The sequence below is a fragment of the Leptosomus discolor genome, chromosome 5 (genome assembly GCF_034619465.1).
Source record: "Leptosomus discolor isolate bLepDis1 chromosome 5, bLepDis1.hap2, whole genome shotgun sequence".
Taxonomy (NCBI): Eukaryota; Metazoa; Chordata; class Aves; order Leptosomiformes; family Leptosomidae; genus Leptosomus; species Leptosomus discolor.
In genome coordinates, this window is record NC_141395.1 from 519,890 (window position 1) to 539,068 (window position 19,179).

The 19,179-nt window shown below is 40.2% G+C and overlaps 1 protein-coding gene across 1 annotated transcript in view; it reads left to right on the plus strand.

The window, feature by feature from the left end:
- The first annotated feature begins 10,306 nt into the window (after positions 1-10,306).
- CCDC148 (coiled-coil domain containing 148) overlaps positions 10,307-19,179 on the plus strand; it is a 56,551-nt gene continuing 47,678 nt past the window's right edge. Inside the window, exons 1-2 of the mRNA XM_009950854.2 lie at positions 10,307-10,361; positions 14,934-15,055. Coding sequence (XP_009949156.2) covers positions 10,307-10,361; positions 14,934-15,055 — 177 coding nt within the window. The remainder of the gene's footprint in view (positions 10,362-14,933; positions 15,056-19,179) is intronic.

The following is a 19,179-nucleotide window of genomic DNA, read 5'->3' on the forward strand; positions in this document are numbered from 1 at the left end:
CTCTTTATAGAGTCTTAAGCTACTGCTTTGGCTTTGTTTTTCATTAATAGAAAAAAGGCAAAAAAAAAAAAGCCAAGGCAAAGCCCAGGTACTTTGTTGTAATGCAGGGAATGTTGATTCCATGGGCCTTTTCTGTTACAGCATCTTTACTCCTGTTGTGCTAAGTGAGTAATGTAGATTGAAGCGTTTGATCTGCTGGGTGCCAGAGCGGCAGAGTGGCAAGTTGCTCGCTGCACCATTACAGACACCCTGCTTTCCACATAGGCTAGCAAATAACCAGGTATGCTTTAACCAGGTATGCTTTAACCAGATACACTTTACGAGCCAGACAGTTAAAGGTCAATTTAACTATATGTTTGTTATTTCTTAAGTGATGGGGAAAATTGTAGGGTGCTATAATGGATGACTTGGACTCACATCTCCCAATAAATCTTTAAATGAGTATCTTGAACCGTATTGTTTAAGTTGTAACTTACTTTTTCTTATACATGGAGGTAATAAATGGGAAGCTAGATGGAACATTAATAAAAAAGTATATAACAAAACTCTGCCAATCTCTTGTGTTCAAATCCAAAAGTCTGCAAATGGTGCCTCGAGATTTCTGCCTTTAACTCAGCAAAGCAGGATTTTGTCCAGGATTGCTGTCTATGTTCAGCCCATGCCCAGGGCTGAACTGTAGCAGTCGCTCTGTCTCCTGACAGCCCCTCACCAGCCAGGGAGGGGAATCGGGAAGGCGAGAGCAGATAATCTTTAAGGCCTCTTCTGACCCAGACCATTCTGGGTAACTAACTACTGAAAGGGTCAGAGCATTTTCTCATTTTGTCCTCTCTTTCATTAAACTTTGCAATTGCCAGGTGTGGTGTCTGCAGCTGTCTCTCTCTGACATGGGTGGTTGGTCAGTGGGAATGGATCGTGCGTGCTCTGTTCAAAACAGCGAAGTGAAATGCCAGTCGGCTCGCTTGATTCGAGGCTGCGTGCTGGGCATCTCCTACCCTTTTCATGTCAACTTCTCAACTCTGAAGAAATTTACTTCCTTTCTTTTATTTGCTTGTTGGATTTTTTTTCGCTATATGAAGTAGGTTTTAAGTTTATTTTATCTTGGATTTGCTACTTAGAATATTCAAAGCATAGAGAGGGAATAGTAGTTCCCGTGTAATGTGCAGATATACTCAGAAAGCAGATGAGCTGTTTCCCTCCCCCCTGCCCTTGCAGTGTGACAGACTACTCCGTGAAGCTGATTGTTTTAAGTGTTACTCAAATTGATCTTCCTACTTTGGATTAATTTTTACTTAGTGAGCAAGTAATGAGATTATCGTAGACAAAAAAGGCTATGTCTCTTTGGGGAACGTGTAATTTCTGATACTTGACTTTATTTCAAATATCCATAGTTCATTCTTTAGGGGATGCAAATTTAAATGATAATCAAAGTATGGGACTTCTATAGCGACTGTTTTGACACTGAATGATGAAAGTATTATACTGTGTATTTTCTTCCCGGAGAAAGGATTGACTGCTGCAAGATTGAAAGGTTCTGGAGGGGTGCCTTTTTCAGACAGTTCAACTAGAAGAAGAGAATGTGTCTGATTAAAGGATAAAGCTGGTTATTTGTTTGTTAGTTTTACTCTGTGCTGTACAATGGGAGTGATTCTCTACCTCTCTTCCCTAATAATTAGGATCAGAGGGTTCCAACAACTGCATGTTAATATTCCTTCTCTTTGAATGCAGTAGCTAAGCAATTAACATTTCCTTTAAACTTTAACATCTAGAAAAAAGCCTTCCACAAAATATTTCTGACATCTCCAGATATTCAAAAGAGAGCACTGGAAATAAGAGACTTCTATGCATGTTTGTTTGTTTTTTTTCCCGAGATTGGGTGTTGTAGGAAACATCTGTCCTCATCTATAATTGAAGTTCCCATTGACGTTGTAGTCGAAGCTTTCGTTGAAGTCCAGGGTTCATTTCTGGGTTTTGTTTCTGTTTGCCCACCCGTGATTTACAGGGGCCACCGACAGGATTGTAACGCCTGCTCTTGCGAAATTAAGCAACCTTCATCCGCACAAAATATGAGTAGCTATTAAACTGTCATTGATTATGCTGTTAAATTCTATTTTGTGTAGAGCTGATATGGCTTCATATTATTGATTTTACATTTAATAATTTGTCTGATTTGAAACATGCCCAAGAAGTTTTGTTTTAAAAAGCACGTTCAGATCAGTAAACACTGTGCCTCCCCACCCAGTAATCTTGCCCTTCTGTTGATGAGCAGCAGTTTAGCCGAGAGGAAAAAATGACACTCGTGACCCGAATCTGCAAATATTTGTGTTGCAAATGACTTGTTGAATCGAGGCAGTGAAATCTAGACTCCTTTAAGGTTAATGGTTAAACCCATTGGGAATGCTTCTGGTTGTGGAACCGGGACCTTACCCGGGCATGAATCATCACCAGCAGCAACATGTGGCAGGGTGTGATTGGCAGGCTGCAGGCTGTGCCTGCTCCAGAAATGCTGACTAACACTTGTAGAGCTTAATTTCTATTTAAATGAAAGGCAGTGGGATCTTGCCTTAATATTTGGTGTTCCCATATTTAAGGATATACTTAAGTTGTGCACCTCAGGCACAAGCATTTACATGAAGAATGCACTTAAGTGTTATGTTGAATTGGAGGCATAATCTTTTAAGAGGTCGTATTTGTTATTACCTGAGAGAGTGCTGAATTGTAGTGAAATATGAAATTATCAACAGGAGGAGAAACAGAGGATTGTGCCTTTTACTGTTATTAAAAGATTTAGTCGTGGCTGGTTGTAGACATAGCTGACGTAGCATTCTTAGGGCACAGTTTTCTATGTACTAAAGGAGTCTGCCTGCTTCATTTTTTGTACTTCTTCTTTCTAAGATGCATTGAGACTTCCAACCTGGAGGCAGTATTGAAGTTTGAACAAAGCCTTGAAGCAGAGTATCCAAATTCAGGCTTCGGTGAACTGTAATAGTATTTAAGAGGTTTTTAGATATATCAGCATTAAAGCAGAAATAAATTTAACTTGCCATGCTCTTATCATTTTGATTGGTACATTTTCTAGTTACTGAAGATAAAATACAGGTTTGTACAGGCCTTGCCCTTTCCAAAACCGTCTTAACATTCCTTTTCAGTGTGTTAGCGAAGTCATAATGTTGAACTTGTGATAACAGAAGATAATGTCTGTTAAAAGGCGGAGATCAAATACAAATGTGCGATGTCATTGCAGAAGAGAGAAATGGGTAGACTGGAAGGGAATAAGCACTTATTTAAACAAGCGCAGTAGCCCCCAAATTACAGAAAATGGACAGTAAGTTATTTTTTGCATCAGTTCCGTTCCGGCAGATGTACTTTCCTGCTTTCTTTTCAAAGGAGATGGAGCTAAGGCAAATATGTGAAGTTTTGTTAAAATGCTGACATTGTCAGAAACACGTCGGCAGAAGGAAGAGATATTAACAATTTGCCAAAGGGATAAATAAATAAAGAAACTGGACAGGTAGCTTTGCTGCTGCTAACTTTACTAGTATCCATAGTTATTTTTCAAAAAGACAGCATTTCTTGTGTCGGAAGAAATTGTCATTTAAAGCTGGCCAGGTGGACCCAGGTTAGGATGATGGTTCCCAAAATGCCTGCTACAGGAGAATGACGCTAACGTGGCAGCTGGGCAGGGAACAGTAATAAAAGGGTTTTTTAGAGAGAAGTGGATGCAACAGATCCAGTCACCTTAAAGCTTTCAGGTACTCCCAGTTTTTCATCAGTAGGTTATTTTTGCCTTAATACACAGTTCAGTGAGAGTCACCGTGTGGTACTCTATCCCCAAGTTTATCAATAGCAGTAGTGGCAGGATGGTCAGAAACCAAAAAAGCAGGCAGGAGGAAGGCTGTCTCTAGCAGAAGAATAGAATCTTTTAAGCTTGTGAGAGACTAGATTGTTATCTCCCTGTGCAGTTATTTTTCTAAAGGCAAATGTTTTGTCCAGCCTTTACATTACTCGTAATTGTGAAATGTCTCTTGAGCCTGATTTGTTTTATTTAACCTAGTAAAATCTTAACCCTACTAAAGGTTCAATGCAGTAATGAAGCTATCAGGTGGTTTCCCCTTTCTCTCTATTGCCAGCTAAGTTCCTGACCCTGACCTGTTTTTCTTTTAATTTATTTTCAAATCCCACGCTGTTGTGCTTTGACTGTGTACAATGGAGCCAGAACAGGTGCTGTGAGCTGATGGGGAAGGCAAGAGAACAACCAGAAGCCAGCTTGGAAATCTCACTGGGGATGAAAAGTATGGGTTTGTCTGTGCAAGACACTGCTTATCCTGTCAAACCTGGATACGGATCGCTGATACTTGAAAAAGACAGCTTGCATCCTTCTATGCAATTGCACAGCGTGCAATACTAATTGGGAGGGATCCCTAACACACCTTTTTATTCTTCTTTTAGAGCTTCCCTCCAAATCTGCTGAGTTGTCTAGTTCTTGGTTCTTCAGCTACAAGAGAAGTTAATCTGGTTTTGCTGTTAGGTACAACTCCTGACCAGTCCTTGCATTCGCAGTGACAGGGGGTAGCCCCATGTCTAGTCAGCGCGCTCGGGTACTGAACCGCTCTGTCCCAGCCTTTCCTGCTTGCTGTTGAGAACCAATCTGAGCTTAAACTTCCTTGCGTCCCCGGTACTTGGAGACAAGCTTGCACTCACCTGTAGGCTTTGGAGTGCCTTGCAGATGGCAGAGTGAAGGGAGGAAGGTCTCAGGGTGCGCTCCCGCTAGCTTGGACTTGAGCTTGCGTCCGTCAGTGGTGTGGGAGCACGGCCCCCCTAGCCTGGCTGGCCCCGGTGGTGCTGGGGCAGACAGTCATCAGGGTGCTTTCCTGGAAGGACAGTGAGTTCTATGACACGAGGCATTAACAGCTTTGTAAGGACCACTTAGGGTCAGCAAACGCAGCATGGCATGCCCTAGCTGCTTTGGATCAAAGCCTGTGGGGCACTTGGATGGTCAGTACCTCCTCGTGCTCTTGCCCCAGGGGCCTCTGGAGTTTTTCTGCTTCACAGGCTGGCCACACCAGGGGAGAGCCAAGAAAGGGAACCCAGGCAGATTTTATTTAGTTAGTTTACATTTTTTTAGTTATTGGATAAAATAGAAACATTAAAATGGCATAATATCTCCTTTTGGTTTAGGATGTTTGGATATGGGGTGTATGCAGTATGCAAAAACCTTCAGAGTAGATTATACCTTAATGTGCAGGGTGTGAATAAGACAACCAGCCAATACGTGGGAATCCTTGTGGTTCCCATGCTTAGGAGACCCTTCAGAAAGGACATTGGAAACCCAGGTTTTCCTCCTTCATGCCTCTATCCCTAACCACTGGGATACGGTGTTTTAAGGAAGGGAAGGTCCTTTTCTCTTTTGTGAATTGTACCCAGATTTCCTTGTGGCTGTATTCTAAAGAGTATTTTAAAAGTTTAAATACTAAGATGTCAGCCTTCTTGAATCTTTTCTTAATCTTTCTGGTCACAAATATTAAATGGATTGACCAAGTTCCTGGATAGTGTGTTTGTTCAAGCTTCATTTTATGGATGTTAATAAACTAATTGCTAAAAAAGCCCACAGAAATAAACCTATTCCCAATGAAAATACACTAAGAGTACCAGAGCAAGAGAAGTGAAGTTCTGTTTGTTCTAAGGAGTACTGCTTACTGAATAATCTTCTTTCAGAAGAGAAGTATGATAATAAAGGTATTCTGTTGTAAACTGTGAAGGTGAAAGGATTTTTTTTTTTTTTAAGGCAGTGAACTCTTCTTGAAATTGATATTTCTCCTTTTAAGTATTTTAGCTTCAAAAAGACATAGGTATATGGAAAAAAATCGTTAGCTGTAACTCATTAGCTCTGTTCAAGCAGCTTCAAACCTTTAAAAATTGATAATTTTCAACATGAAATGTGAAGTCTGGGTTGTAAGCTGTAATATTCACTCAGTGCAAAATTTCAATTGAAGCTGACAGGGAGCTTGCAAGGTAGAGGTTGAGGAAGCACTCCCAGAATTTACCCACCACTATCAGTTAAATTTGTCATCTTTAAACCCGCAAAGAATTTCGTCTTTGTAAAAGTGTCATTATAATGTAAATGCACCAAGCCTTGCTCTAAATTTATTTCCATTCCCCTTTTAATACAGACTCCACAACTGGGAGAAATACTAACAGATCTCAGAATTTAATGAGAGCATTGACATAGTGGAAATTACTCTCTTACGGTTATAAAATGCAAAAATTCCAATGATCTCATCAAGAGGAAAAGGATGAAGGTGCTTAAAAGCACTGCCAGATGTATTGAAATGCAAAATCCAGTGGCTCTTGTTAAAAACTGAAATACCCCCTGAAATACTTGCATTACTTTCTGTGAACTAGAAGTCGAAATGCAAGAGGAAGTAGAAAAAAGTTCTGCTACATATGATTTTCCATGGGTTATGCTTCTGAGAATGAAAAATGGAAGTAGATTTTTATCCTATTTGAAATTGCTGAAATCACAGTTCTTCCACTCAGCCTGGGGAGACTGAGATCAGCAGGGATTTCCTCGGCCTGCTGATGCAAACCCTGTGCTCTAAGAACACTGCCCGACAGCCATTTGCCTACGTCTGTGAAACATGTCTCTGCTGGAGTACTGGTGTGAGTGAATACAGACTGTGAGACTGATGATGGAGGCTTAAGTGCCCTTTGTGAGGACTAACCTGGTGAAGAGCAGAGTCAGAGAACCTTTTGAGGTAAATGGTGTGTGTTGTACTCCTTTACTCAACTATACCACTGAATTCCCTCTCTAACTTCAGCGTGGGGAAGTTGGGTGCCCGGAACTGCAAGTGCTAGCAGGCAGAGCAAAGCCAGTTTTCGTTGTTGCAAATCTTTCATTTTGACTTTGCAAGGAACTTTGATGTCTCACTCTGGGCTGTTTCAGATCTAGCAAGTCCAAATGGTTCCACAAAGCATGTGCAGACAATCTGCTTCAAGTCTAGTGCAGAGATATTTATTTCTGTTTGCAGACTCTCAGAACGTGGTAGCCTTGCTGATACCTTTGCTCAGGAAGATCAACATTGCTGTGTAAATAGCACACAAAAACCCTCAAGAGAACTTGCTGTTGTTTCAAAATGGTGCTGCTGAGCTGTAGAGCTCGAGTGGCTCTGCTTCAGAATCCTCCTTCCCCCTTGTTTCCTTGGCCCTAGGTAAATATAGGATGGTGTAAGGAGAGACTTGGTGCAATTATTCTTCACTCTTATGTTAGTAAGAATATAGGCAGGGTTATGGAAGTATCAAGCCACAGTGGAATGTTCACGTCTTCCTGAATGAGGCTAGGAATTCTGAAAACTTGTGATATTTCTAAGAAAAAGATGTATGAAAGTCTGTTCTAGACTAGTCAATCAAAAAAAGAAAAAAACCCCAAGAATTTCAGTATATTGTGATGCTCTCTCTTTTCTCTAAATTCAGGCATGTGGTTGATTTCAAGGAAAGGGTAAAATTCAGCAAAGCAAAAAACAAAGCCTGGGTTTCTTTCTTTGTGATTCACGTTGAAAGCCTTAAGGAGAAATAATAGAAAAGTAGTACTAAACAAATATTTTGAGTTTTTGTATAATTTGGGGGGTTTTCACTTTTTGAGCTTTTATTATTAGTGTGTTAAGTCTTCCTGTTCAACCTTAATCACTATAAAGTCAGTGGAAGATTGTCACATAATTGTGCTGGAGTTTCTGGAAAGTGCTGAATAGTCTAGATTTCCATGGGAAATTTTGTTAGTTTTCAGGGTTTCACTTTTTTTTTTTCTTTTTCTAAAAGATTCACCCTCTGGCCCCTTTTTTAATTACAGAATTTCATGATGTGTCTACTTCCTCTTCCTTCTTGTAAGAAGGTTTTGGAGGCTGGAAATCTAAGGGAATTATGATGCTAGGGATACTAAACTAAATGTAATTTACAGACTTGTGAACAACCTGAATAAAAATAATTTTGTTTAAATGCCTTTTTAAGTTTATCAGCCTATAGCTTAACGATTTGTGTGTTGGTGATTGAGCATTTCTTGTTCCAGTTATATTTCCAGTGATTCTTCCAAGCCCATGCATAGTTGAGCTTTCTATAAGAAGCAGAAAATATATTTTGTCTTTAGGGGGAAAAGAAGCAACACTTAAACTGTCTTTGTGCATCTTGAAGAAATAAGTAAGGTAAATCCCATACTTTACTGCGTTATGTAAATCCCTACCTTAAGGCTTTACATGTATATTTAATTTGATTTTTTAAAGTATCTGTTCCAAAGTATATATGCAGTTAGGAAACTATATGCAGATAAGTTGATGTATAGATAAAACTTTGCCATGACAAACAGGCCAAAGTTGCTTCTGATACAGAGAATTACCTCATTTGTCTGGATGAATTTGGCAGTGTTATATGGTTACAAGTTGAAACCAAATAATTGCTATAAGCGGAGAAAAATGGAATCAACAGTATGAATGTGCTAACTTTTTTCTTCCTTTCTTTTTCCCTTGACTTTTGAGGAATATGTAGACTTTGGGATAGAACTGTGAATCTATTTACAGGTGACTATTAGATTGTAAAAAAACACATTAATCTTTGAAAAGGGGAATGAAGTCCCTCGTGTAGTCACATTTTCTTACTCTTGTGTATCTTTAAGTCCAGTCTTTGTGATCAGATGATGACATTCGAAGTAGCTTCTGACCAACTGATATTGTCAATTGCTTTCAGAACAAATTTGAAAAGGTCCTGTTGTTAATGAATGGCCACTCTTGGGTGATGACAGATGACATTTAGACTTTCATTTCTTGGTTTAGTGCAAGGAACAGTTTCATAGCATTGTTAAATAACACTGAAGAATATGCATGAAGAAGGATTGAGAAATGTTACAGTCTATCAATGATGAGTGGTCACTGTTTTCTCCTTGGTTTGGTCGTGGGATACTCACTGTACAAAGCCTGGTGGTCATGAATTTTCTTTGCCTTGTAACTGGCGTAGTTAACAGGTACAGAATTAACATCAAACTGACTTTGAGCCACAGAAACAGCAATGTGTGTGTCTGTGTACTGTGGTGGCTGTAATTTCAGCTGCACTTGAGATTTGTCTGCAGTAATAGGTCAGATCTTTACACTTTAGCTGTTTTTGATGATTCAGCAATGCAGAATGTTGTCTTGAAGAAGCACAGCTCACAAGGGAGTACAATGCTAAGTATCTCTGGTTGCAGTCTCACGTTTTTATTTGACTGAAATTACTAGCACTCACTCGGAGTAGTTCCCTTTCCATTGCTTCTGCTGTTCTTCCTTCCCTCCTCCTTGCTGCATTGTGCCATCCTTGGCATTTGTGTGGATGCACTGGTTCAGCTCACTGGAACAGCAGAGAAGTAACTCCATGATACACAGATATGAACAGACTTTGCTGGTCTGCTCTTTGCTGTGCTGCTACTTGCTGTGGGACTAGCACGTTTGACCAACTGTCAGAGACGTGACAAAACAGATGGAATTTTGTTTGTGGGAAATTTTGTATGGTAGAGCCGGATTTGAGGGAGAGGGTTTGTGGGGAGGCTGGTTGAACATGACCTCCTTCTGGCATAGTTCAGCTGTTGATTCAGCTCAACTGAAACACCTTGCTTTGAGCTATCACTTTTCTTTGTATGCAAGACCTGTGGTGGTGCCCATGCATGCTTAATTAAGGTGAAAGTAAGGGTTTTAAGACATCAAAGTTTTTTAGTATGTTGTATATCTTACTGCATCTTAATGTCACGTTTATCCCAAGGTGATGTGAATACTTGATACGTGCTGCCTGTCATAGTTGCTCATCAGGAACTAAGCTGCTGTTGCTGAAACAGCTGACTTGGGTTGACAAGTATTAATACAGAGACTCTTAAAGCAGGTGTATAGGGATCTATACATAAACCACAGTCTCCAAGAAAAGAGTGATCTTTTCAGGCTTAGTTTCTAAAAAGCAAAGAACACCTCAAAAACTTACCTTAGCATTTGGGTCATCAGGACTGTTATATTTTGAAAAGCACAAAACAAAGAATAGATGATCTATGCAACAGCGTAATAGATTAGTCAAGGAAATAATATTTTGTTTTCCTTAGCTTCTGAATGATATGAGGCACATGAAACCTCTCTTAAAATGAAAGATGAACTTGTGGAGTTTCTGTCTAATTACATTTTTAGTGAGATGTGCCCTCTCTCCTCAGAAAACAATATGTATTTTTTTGAATGTGTACTTATGTTGCATCCACAATGTTGGTATTCTCAGAACATCTGTTTATTTCTCAACAGGTAGAAAAAAACACATAAAAATGAGTGAACCGGACCATGGAACATTCTTTACAACTCGTAGGATTAGTGATGTAGGTATGTATACTATCATGTTCAAATGTGAGTGTTTTATCACAATCTAGAATAAAACGGCTTATGAAATACTCTGTGCAATTAATAGCTGCATGTGGAAGCTGCTGTGGCATTCCGATCACAGAACGGTTTGGGCTGGAAGGGACCTTAAAGCTCATCCAGTTCCAACCCCCTGCCCTGGGCAGGGACACCTCCCACCAGAGCAGGTTGCTCCCAGCCCCATCCAGCCTGGCCTTGAGCCCTGCCAGGGAGGGGGCAGCCACAGCCTCCCTGGGCAGCCTGTGCCAGCGCCTCACCACCCTCAGGGTGAAGAACTCCTTCCTTGTACCCTGATTCTGGGCTGCAGGTGCACATTGCCAGCTTGTGTCCAGTTGTTCATCTGTCAGGATTCCCAAGCCCTTCTCTGCAGGGTTGCTCTCGGTCCGTTCAGCACCCAGTCTGGGCTCATACTGGGGACTGCTCTGGTGGTTGACTTAAAAATCTTTCTACAATGAGGCATCATCAGGAGTCATGTTGCCAAACTTCCTGTAGGCATGTGGCAAATGAAAATCCTTAGGGGGAGACTTGAAGGAGGACCATGGGATAGCTTTGCAGGATTCACCTTAACGTTTCATACGGGACCCGTCTGCAAAACCGTGTGTCAGACATACCGCTTCCAGCCAGCATGCTTTTAATGGTGAACGGAAAAAAATCGTCCTACTAATACCTGATGGCAAATTTCCTAAAAGAACCTAAAAAAGAGGTTGGAAAGAAAAGGCCTGTTCCTCATCCCTGTAAGCTTCCTAGCTTATGTAAAGTTGCTAAGGATCTGTGCGCTAAGACTTTATGGTACCGGGGCAAAAGTTCATGCATTTACACTTACTGTTATAATTGTGTCTCAGGCTTTAGCAAGTATTTGTTATAGAAAATTGGGAAAAGACATTTTAAAATCTAAAAGTTTAATATTTTATATTTTTATTCGTGTATATGTGTATATATTTGTGCGTGTATACATATAAAATACATAAAGCTTATTTTCTTTGTAAAATATAAGACACGTCCTATACATTACCTATGAAATACAAAGTTTGCATCCTATATGGCAAGAACCTGATTTTGGAGTTAATATTGCATGGAGAGACCCTACTGAAAATTCAGAAAATTCCTCAAAGTAAAGTCTCAGTAGCAGAAGAAACAGATAAGGATTAGTGGTGGAGATTCATAAGGTTCAGAAATACAGGCTAAAGGAAAGAACATATTGAAAGCAAAGATTAAATTATTTGAGGTTAGAGGGTTGGAAATTGAACCTGTCTTTCACTCCTTCTCGTTCTTTTCTTAGATGTGAGGGACACTATTAAGTTGGTGAAGACGAGTTACCTGAGGAAGTACTTTCTCTTGCATTAGTTCTATGCGTAGCTATGTATATTTATGTTTTATATAAAGCTTTTCTAAGAGTGTAGAAAATATCAGATTATGTTGCTAAATCAAACTTGGGACTTTCAGAGACAACTCTAAGGCTTCCAAACACTGCCGCAAGCTTTTTTTGGTTAGAAACCCAACATAGTATCAACTTTTTTTTACCTAGGTACCACCAAGTTTAATCTTTTCAAGTAAATGGATTCTCTCTGCTTATTCACTCTTCTCCAATACACTTTTTTCTGTGGTTAGAACAAATTAAGACAACCCATCCAAAGAAAAACAGGCTTCTGCTTCTTATTTTATAGCATCTCTTGTTCTCTCCAGCCACTCGTTCAGTGGGATGGTTCATTCTCCCTCCCTTTTTTTTTTTCTGCACTATTTGTTGCTGCTTCCTGTACATCAGTATACACTTTTACATCGTTCATCCTGGTTTTCCACCCTTTTGTTGTCAACCCTCTTCTCATTTTATGCTGTGAGAAACAAAGGGTTGAAAAAAATTACGTGGATTTATTTTTTTGATCACATCTCTCATCCTTACTACACTGTATTCGGGAACAAAGCTGACTCAGAGAAAGCAGGGTTTCAAAAGCCAGTGGTGAATGAGAGCTGTCAAACAGGAGCAGCGAGCTGTAACTGTGTTGAGCAGGTTAAGGAGATGACAGTGCTGACACAGACCAAAGGAAACTGGTCAGGATATTGCCGTTCCGAGTGCCGTACCCAGACAGGCTTCCTGCACGTGGGCGTTTATGCCACAGTTCAGTGTAAGTGATGTGAGACCCGTGCTAGTGAAATGGTTTAGGAGCTCCTTCAGACCAGGGATCGGATGTTAGAGCGGCAAGGCTAAAAGCCAAGTAGCATGAGGAATTTGTGAATGCATGTAGGAGGCCTGTAGAACACTTCCAAAAACATCGACGCTGGGTACTTGGAGGTCTCTGCAGCAGCCGCAACAGGCGTTGCAGGGAGAGACTTGGATCTTTGTCTCCTCTGGACGATGACAGTGTTCCACCTTTGTTCTGACGCTTACCTGCATTGTAGTATGCTGTCCTGGCATTAACTGAGGATCTCTGGTGCCGGAACATCACGCTATCATGCTTTTCAAAGATCATGAGGTTCACAAGCACCGTACCAAGGAATTGTACGTAATGATTCTCGCAGTAGTTAACGTCGTCTAGTAGTTGTAGTAGCAGTTACTGATTCTTTTCTAATGAATATGGGGGGATGCATCTGCTCCCTTATCTCCCAGGTGTCCTCAGGCATTTGCCGGCAGGGAGCCTGTGTGAGAAATATTACGGAATTGCTCTGAAGCTCCTGCCATGCCCTGCTGCTCCTGCGTGGGGACACCGATGTTTCTGCCCGAAATGACTCCTAGCAGACTAGAAGTGATTGTAAGCCTTTGGGAGCCGTAATGAAGGAGTAATAGCCTTAGGAGGAGGAACTGAATGAGTGGCTTTTCAGAGGGACTGGCGACAGAACTTTTACTTCTTTGAATGTGGAATGATGTTCCATGATCTCTGCTGGACAATGTTGTAAGCAACCTCAGGAAAAAAAAAAAAAAAGGAAAAAAAATCTTTACAAAAAATCTTGATGACTTGGGGATGAAAAAAGTTTGGATTAATGGGAATAAAAACCCACAGATGAACAAAGCTACCTAAAGGCCTAAAAACTGGGAGAGGGTAGGTTATTCATACTAATCTCATAAGAGGAATAAAATGGAAGAAATCAGGATCAAACTACTGAATGTTTTTTCTGTAAGACGTACAGAGAATAAAAAAGTAGTCATAATACAAGATCAAAGCTCATAACCTGGTTAGCATGACACAGATTTGGTGGGATAAATCACGTGTTGAGAAGATTAGTGGTGAAGAAAGCAGGACTGACAAGCAGGAAGAAAGAAGGAACCCTTCCTTGTATGTAGGTGGTGTTTTTTCTCGAGTTCAGAGGGACTCAAAGGGATTGCCTGTGGAAACGGTAGGTGATCATTAGAGGGGAAGAAAGATGCAGTTCTGTTTGGACGGGAGTCTGACACAGGCCAATAAGCCAGGAAAACCTGTTCATCAATATTAGGCAGCTATGTGTCTGAGGTTACCCTGAGCGTGCTTCTCTTTCCGTTCACAAATCCTGTTCAGACAGGATTTGCAACCTTGGTTTTCTGGATTTGTTCTGGTATGGCTGCTGGTCTTCTCAGTCCTTGGCTCACCCAGTTTTAAGTGTGTACATAACACGCTTTGGGCTAAAGTGACCATGAAATGGTGGAACTTATCATTCCTGGGAAGCTGGCGAGGGGGAAGAGAAATAAAGGTAGTGGATTTTAGGACTGTGAAAGTAAGCTCAAAGGAGGACTCCATGGTAAACTTGAGGTAACTGTTGTTTAGGGAATATGGCAATCCCTCTGAGAAACTTCTGAAAGGAATCATTGTAGGTTATCCTCACTGTGTAGTGCAAGAGCAGCTTGGTTAGATCTTCGTTGACTTTGAATGCTTTTTCGGCAAAACTACTTCCTCTGGGTTTTCGTTCAACAATCTGTCAATACTGTCACAGTCTTCCAAATACTGGTGATAGGACTGGGGAAAGGGGACATCATAATCCATACTTCATGCAGCAGAAACCAAGTATAAAGTTTTCCTTGAAATTTGGTGCCTTTCTCTTTTCTTAAGGAAGTACATTGTTTTCCCAGGGGCCTACAGAAATTATGGCTGGAGATCCAATGGGAAATGTAGTTGCAACTCATTCTGTTTACACAGAATTAGTAAAAATTTAGAAAAAATTAATCCTATTGCTCAATACCTAGGTTACAATAAATATTGAGGTAGTTTTCCAGTTTGTGAAATAAGAATGCATATATTGAAACTTGCATATTTCTGTACTAGAACTTACTAAAATTCCAGTAAACCCAGTTTAAAGTGAGATATTCTGTAAGTTCACATATAAAAAAAGAACCTTTTTAAATAAACTCTTTGTAAACAGATAGATGATTAATGTTTCTTGTATAATTTCTACTAGCTTATGTTTGTTTCAAATTCTTGTTCACCAACTAACAGTCTCTTTTGTTATGGGAACTTTTCATGTTTAAAATATACAGTTTCAAATTTCTACCTATAATGCTTTCATTTGATGACTCCCACTTAAAGTATTTCTCCAGAATTTGAACTAACTGTATGTGTTTTATGTGATAACTAGAAAATCTGGTGATTCCGATGAAAAATGGTCTTTGCAGCCAGAAGTATAAACCTGTGGACTACAAACATCTATATGAACTTGCTGCGATAGAAAAAATGGCATCTGCAAAAATTCAATTAAAGGTATGATTTTTCTGTTATTTGTAATGTGAATGATTTTAAAATGCAATGATCGTATTTCTTTTCACTGCCCCAAGGAATCTGAGGATAAGTAGCATAACAAATTGCTGTAGCCGTGTTCAGCAAAAGGGGGCAAGAGATGAGAGATTATCGCAGTTACCGTTATTGTGATGTGGACATGTTAATGTCAAAGTGTGAAATTTCTTTGAATCAGAGATGCAAAGTAAGTGTGGATTCTGCTTCCCAAAAAGACAGGAAAACTTCGTATTTGAGTACTTTGAGGAAATTCGTCGAGACTCGTTACACAAACAACTCAAAATACTGAGTAATGAAGAATTTACGGGAATAAATGGGAAGGGGAGCTGGATCCAAAAAGAAAAAAAAAATCAAAACAAAAAGAAATGAAGTGAGGATTTCCAAAAGTCAAGCTGAGGTAGATCTTGAAAAGAAAATTTAAAGAATTTTATAGCCATAAAATGTAAATGTAGAGCTAGACAGTTAGAAAGGTATAAATATGGCCCGAATGGTGAATAAGAAGGTAGGTTTTTTTAGTAATAGTTAAGTTTAATGAAAACTTTACTTTTATTAAGAATGATTACTCATGATGTGGGGACAAAGCCGCGTCACTAGCAGAACTGAAGTACTACTAAAAGTCTGGGCTGTTGAACTGGAAAGGCGAAGTACTAGATTTTTGTCATGTCAATCCTTGGGTGCCTTCGCCGTTGATGTAGCCAGCAGATTTAGATTTAGCCTGGTACGCTGGCTTGGGTTCGGCGCTGCACAAGCAGCTCTTGTGCCTCCAGAGGTCCATCTGTTTGTGAAACTGTTCAGCTTTCGTGTGACGGAGCGGCTAAACTCCTAGGTCCTGTTGGACCTCAGCGTGGAGTCGCTCAGATGCCTTTGTGGCGCACTTTGGGAGCTGGAGGGACTTCAGCACTTGGGGACCTGAGATGGCTGCTGACACTTGGTTGCGTTGCAGGTCCCAGTAGGTCTGACCAGCTGCTGTGTGACACTGTGCAATTTGCAATCAGACTGAGCAGTGGGAGTTGTGAGACCTGAGTCTGCAGTACGGGGGAGACCACAGGGTGCCTTTGGCAGCAGCCAGACCTCACAGGGTAGAACCAGCCCAGTTAAACTGAAGTAGCTTTTAAAAGATGATGTGCTGGAGTGTCTTTGTATCTTGCTTCCCAGTGTGTCCCCTATGGATATATATTGCCTGGCCTGTCAGTCTCAGTGACATACCACACTGGAGAGCTGATGGATTTTTATTTTTTTTTTATTTTTTTTTTTTTTTAAATTTTGGGCCATTCTGAGGGGGTGGTTCTGATTGCTTCCAACATTACCTACAAACCAACAGGGAAAACATGGGATGTTTTTGTGAACAAGCTCCTTAAAGAGCAAACCCAGATGTAGGAGAAGACTGCTGCTCATTTTGGCTCTCATCCAGCTGTACCCTAAATAGTTCATTCGTGGTTTTGCAGTGGGCAGAAAATAACATATTTTAATCTCAAGACATGTGTCTTGAGAAAATAAATTCTTTGAAACCAATTTATGAGTTTAGGTCTTTTCCTTACAGCTTGTCATCATGCTGTGGCTACTAAGCCGCAACAGAATTCGAGTGTTGCACGTGTTTTTAATGAGACAGCCAAGACATGAGTGTTCTTTTACACTGGGTTGTGCATAAGTACTCGTGTATTACAGCTAGTAGTTGGGGCAGGGTTGGAGGGTGAAGGCGGTGAGGAATAAACAGGTTTTAGCTGTGGATGTCCAGAAACGTTCTTTGGATTTGTAGTTTTAAGAACTTTGCTTTAAAAAATTGTGCTTACTTTGAAGGAGAGCATATGTCACACTGCCAGAAACGCAGATGCTGAAGAAGTCCCCAAGCTCTCTGGGCCATGTGTCCATGGCTCTGTGTGGTTTCCTTTTCAGTTGAGAGGAAATAGTGTAAAACGTTGATCCAGAAACATTGTGGGGCGGTAACTCCTTGTGAGAGGGAACTGCTTTTAAGTGTGTAACTGTTTCACTGATGAGTGTTACATGTTTAAAAAAAAAAAAAAAAAATCGAATTCACAGGAAGAAGTGATTTCTGAAGAAATTGACACTGATACACATTCAGCTAAAATAGTTCCTTTAGGCTGAGACACAAAATAAAAGAGGAAAAAAATAATCAATTTGAAACAGAGCCCTCCAGCAGTAATGTTATTTGAATGCCTTTTCAGAAAACTACAAATCCAGTGTAGGGGTAACAAGTTTTGCATTCTTAACCTGTGCTCACATGGCAATTTATTGTCTTGCCGTTCTGCTGAACAGCAGAATATTGTGGGTGGCTTTTGGAAGGAAAGGCCATGCTGAAGGGTGTAGCAACTGCACGAAATGCAGTGACTGAAGTTTTCTTGTGTAGATGACTGAGGGACCTGATCAGATGATGTCTTTGTCATGTAGAAAATATAATTCAGAGTCTTCATTCAGATGGGATTGAAGAGTTCAAAGGGATATTTGCTGAAGAAATATAGGATTATGATAAGAGTTCAAAAAAAAAAAAAAAAAATCCTTTAAATTCATGTCTAAAACATATTTAGAAGTTCTTTGAACAGAAGTTATTAAATTAAATACGTTGCTTAGCAACATAACCATAGATGTTGTTTTGTTCTGATGCCGTTTCTTAAATCTCAGTGAATGGAATATACGCGTAGTACCAACAAGCATAACTTACTGGTTCACACTACTGTCCTGAAGGCCTTGCAACAAAAAAAGGGGGTTGCTCATGCAGCTCCTCTATATTTAAAATAGAAAAGGGTGGCAGCAAATGAGAGAAAAAATACATACTTTCTCCATAGTATTGCTTCTTTTAATGCATGTGGGTATAATGTATCAAAACCTCTGGCAGGTATTTCTTCATGAATTGGCAGTACAAAATTCTACTAAATTCATTGAAGCTTTAAACTAATTTTTCATCACCTGTCTTTTGCTATTTCATCTTTTCAAGTGTTTTCCAACTGAGTAGGTAGTAAAATATATAGGCTGAAAGCTCCACAGAGATCAGAATGTGTTCCCACGTGCTACTGCTTTGTTGCTGATTCAGGCTATCCAAATTTTGAAGTGCTGAGTTACTCCTCCATTGAGGTAGAACCAAACCAGCAAATGGTAAATCGGTTGCTGACCATTAAAAAAAAAAAAAAAAACAGCATAGACAGAAAAAAGCTGATTTTGCAGCAGTTGAACATAAACGTCATTGCTATTGCTGTAAAATAATTTCAACAACTTATTAAACTTTATGTACAGATCTACCTCAACTTCTGTTTCACTTTAGTTTTAGAATTGATTTGAAGATGTATGTATTTTCAAATTACTTGAAATACAGTATTCTGTTTGCTGGTCTGGTAATCAGGAGGAATCTGTAAGTTTTTAAACATTAAAACATGTAAGCAATAAAAGTGAGGAGACATGATCTTTGATACAAAAGCATTGTAATGTACCAACTGAAAGCATAAAACGGGTGTTTTCAGACTCTCTGATAGTACAGTCACATATGCAGCTTCCTCTAAACACCGTGTTTCCCACTCACAGTCACATAATCTCTCCATAGCACCTATTGCAACTTCTTACTCAAATACACCACTAAAGCAGGATTGCTGCAAAAGCACAATGGGTTAACCACATCCTGGTTGTGGTTCTTCCTCATGTGACTATCTAGAAACCGGGTATGTTCAGCCAGTTATATTAAACTCAGTTCATCTGAGAGATGTAAGTGGTTCTAGTTTCAGAATTTTAGGTGTTTTGTTTTAAACTTTGTTGGTGGGTGAATGAGAGGCTGTGATTTGAGGAGTGATGGGATTCTCGCTTCCCTGTGCGCGAGTGCTGCCCGGGAAAGCTCTGCACTTCTCCTCTGTAGAAGCCTGCTGGTATCGCCTGCCCAGCCCGTGGAGGGGACGGAGAGCACGCTGCAGGGCGTTCTGCTCTCCATGTTCTTGTGCGTGTGCACGCAGAGCGGGCAATGAGCGGTCCTGTCCAGCGCTCAGCAGGCAGGAAAGTTGACTGAGCATTTTAAACAGCAGATTACTTCCACCAGAGCCAAATGGAAACCTAGCATTTTTGACTCAGAACAGCTTTTTATTTCCTGAACTAGA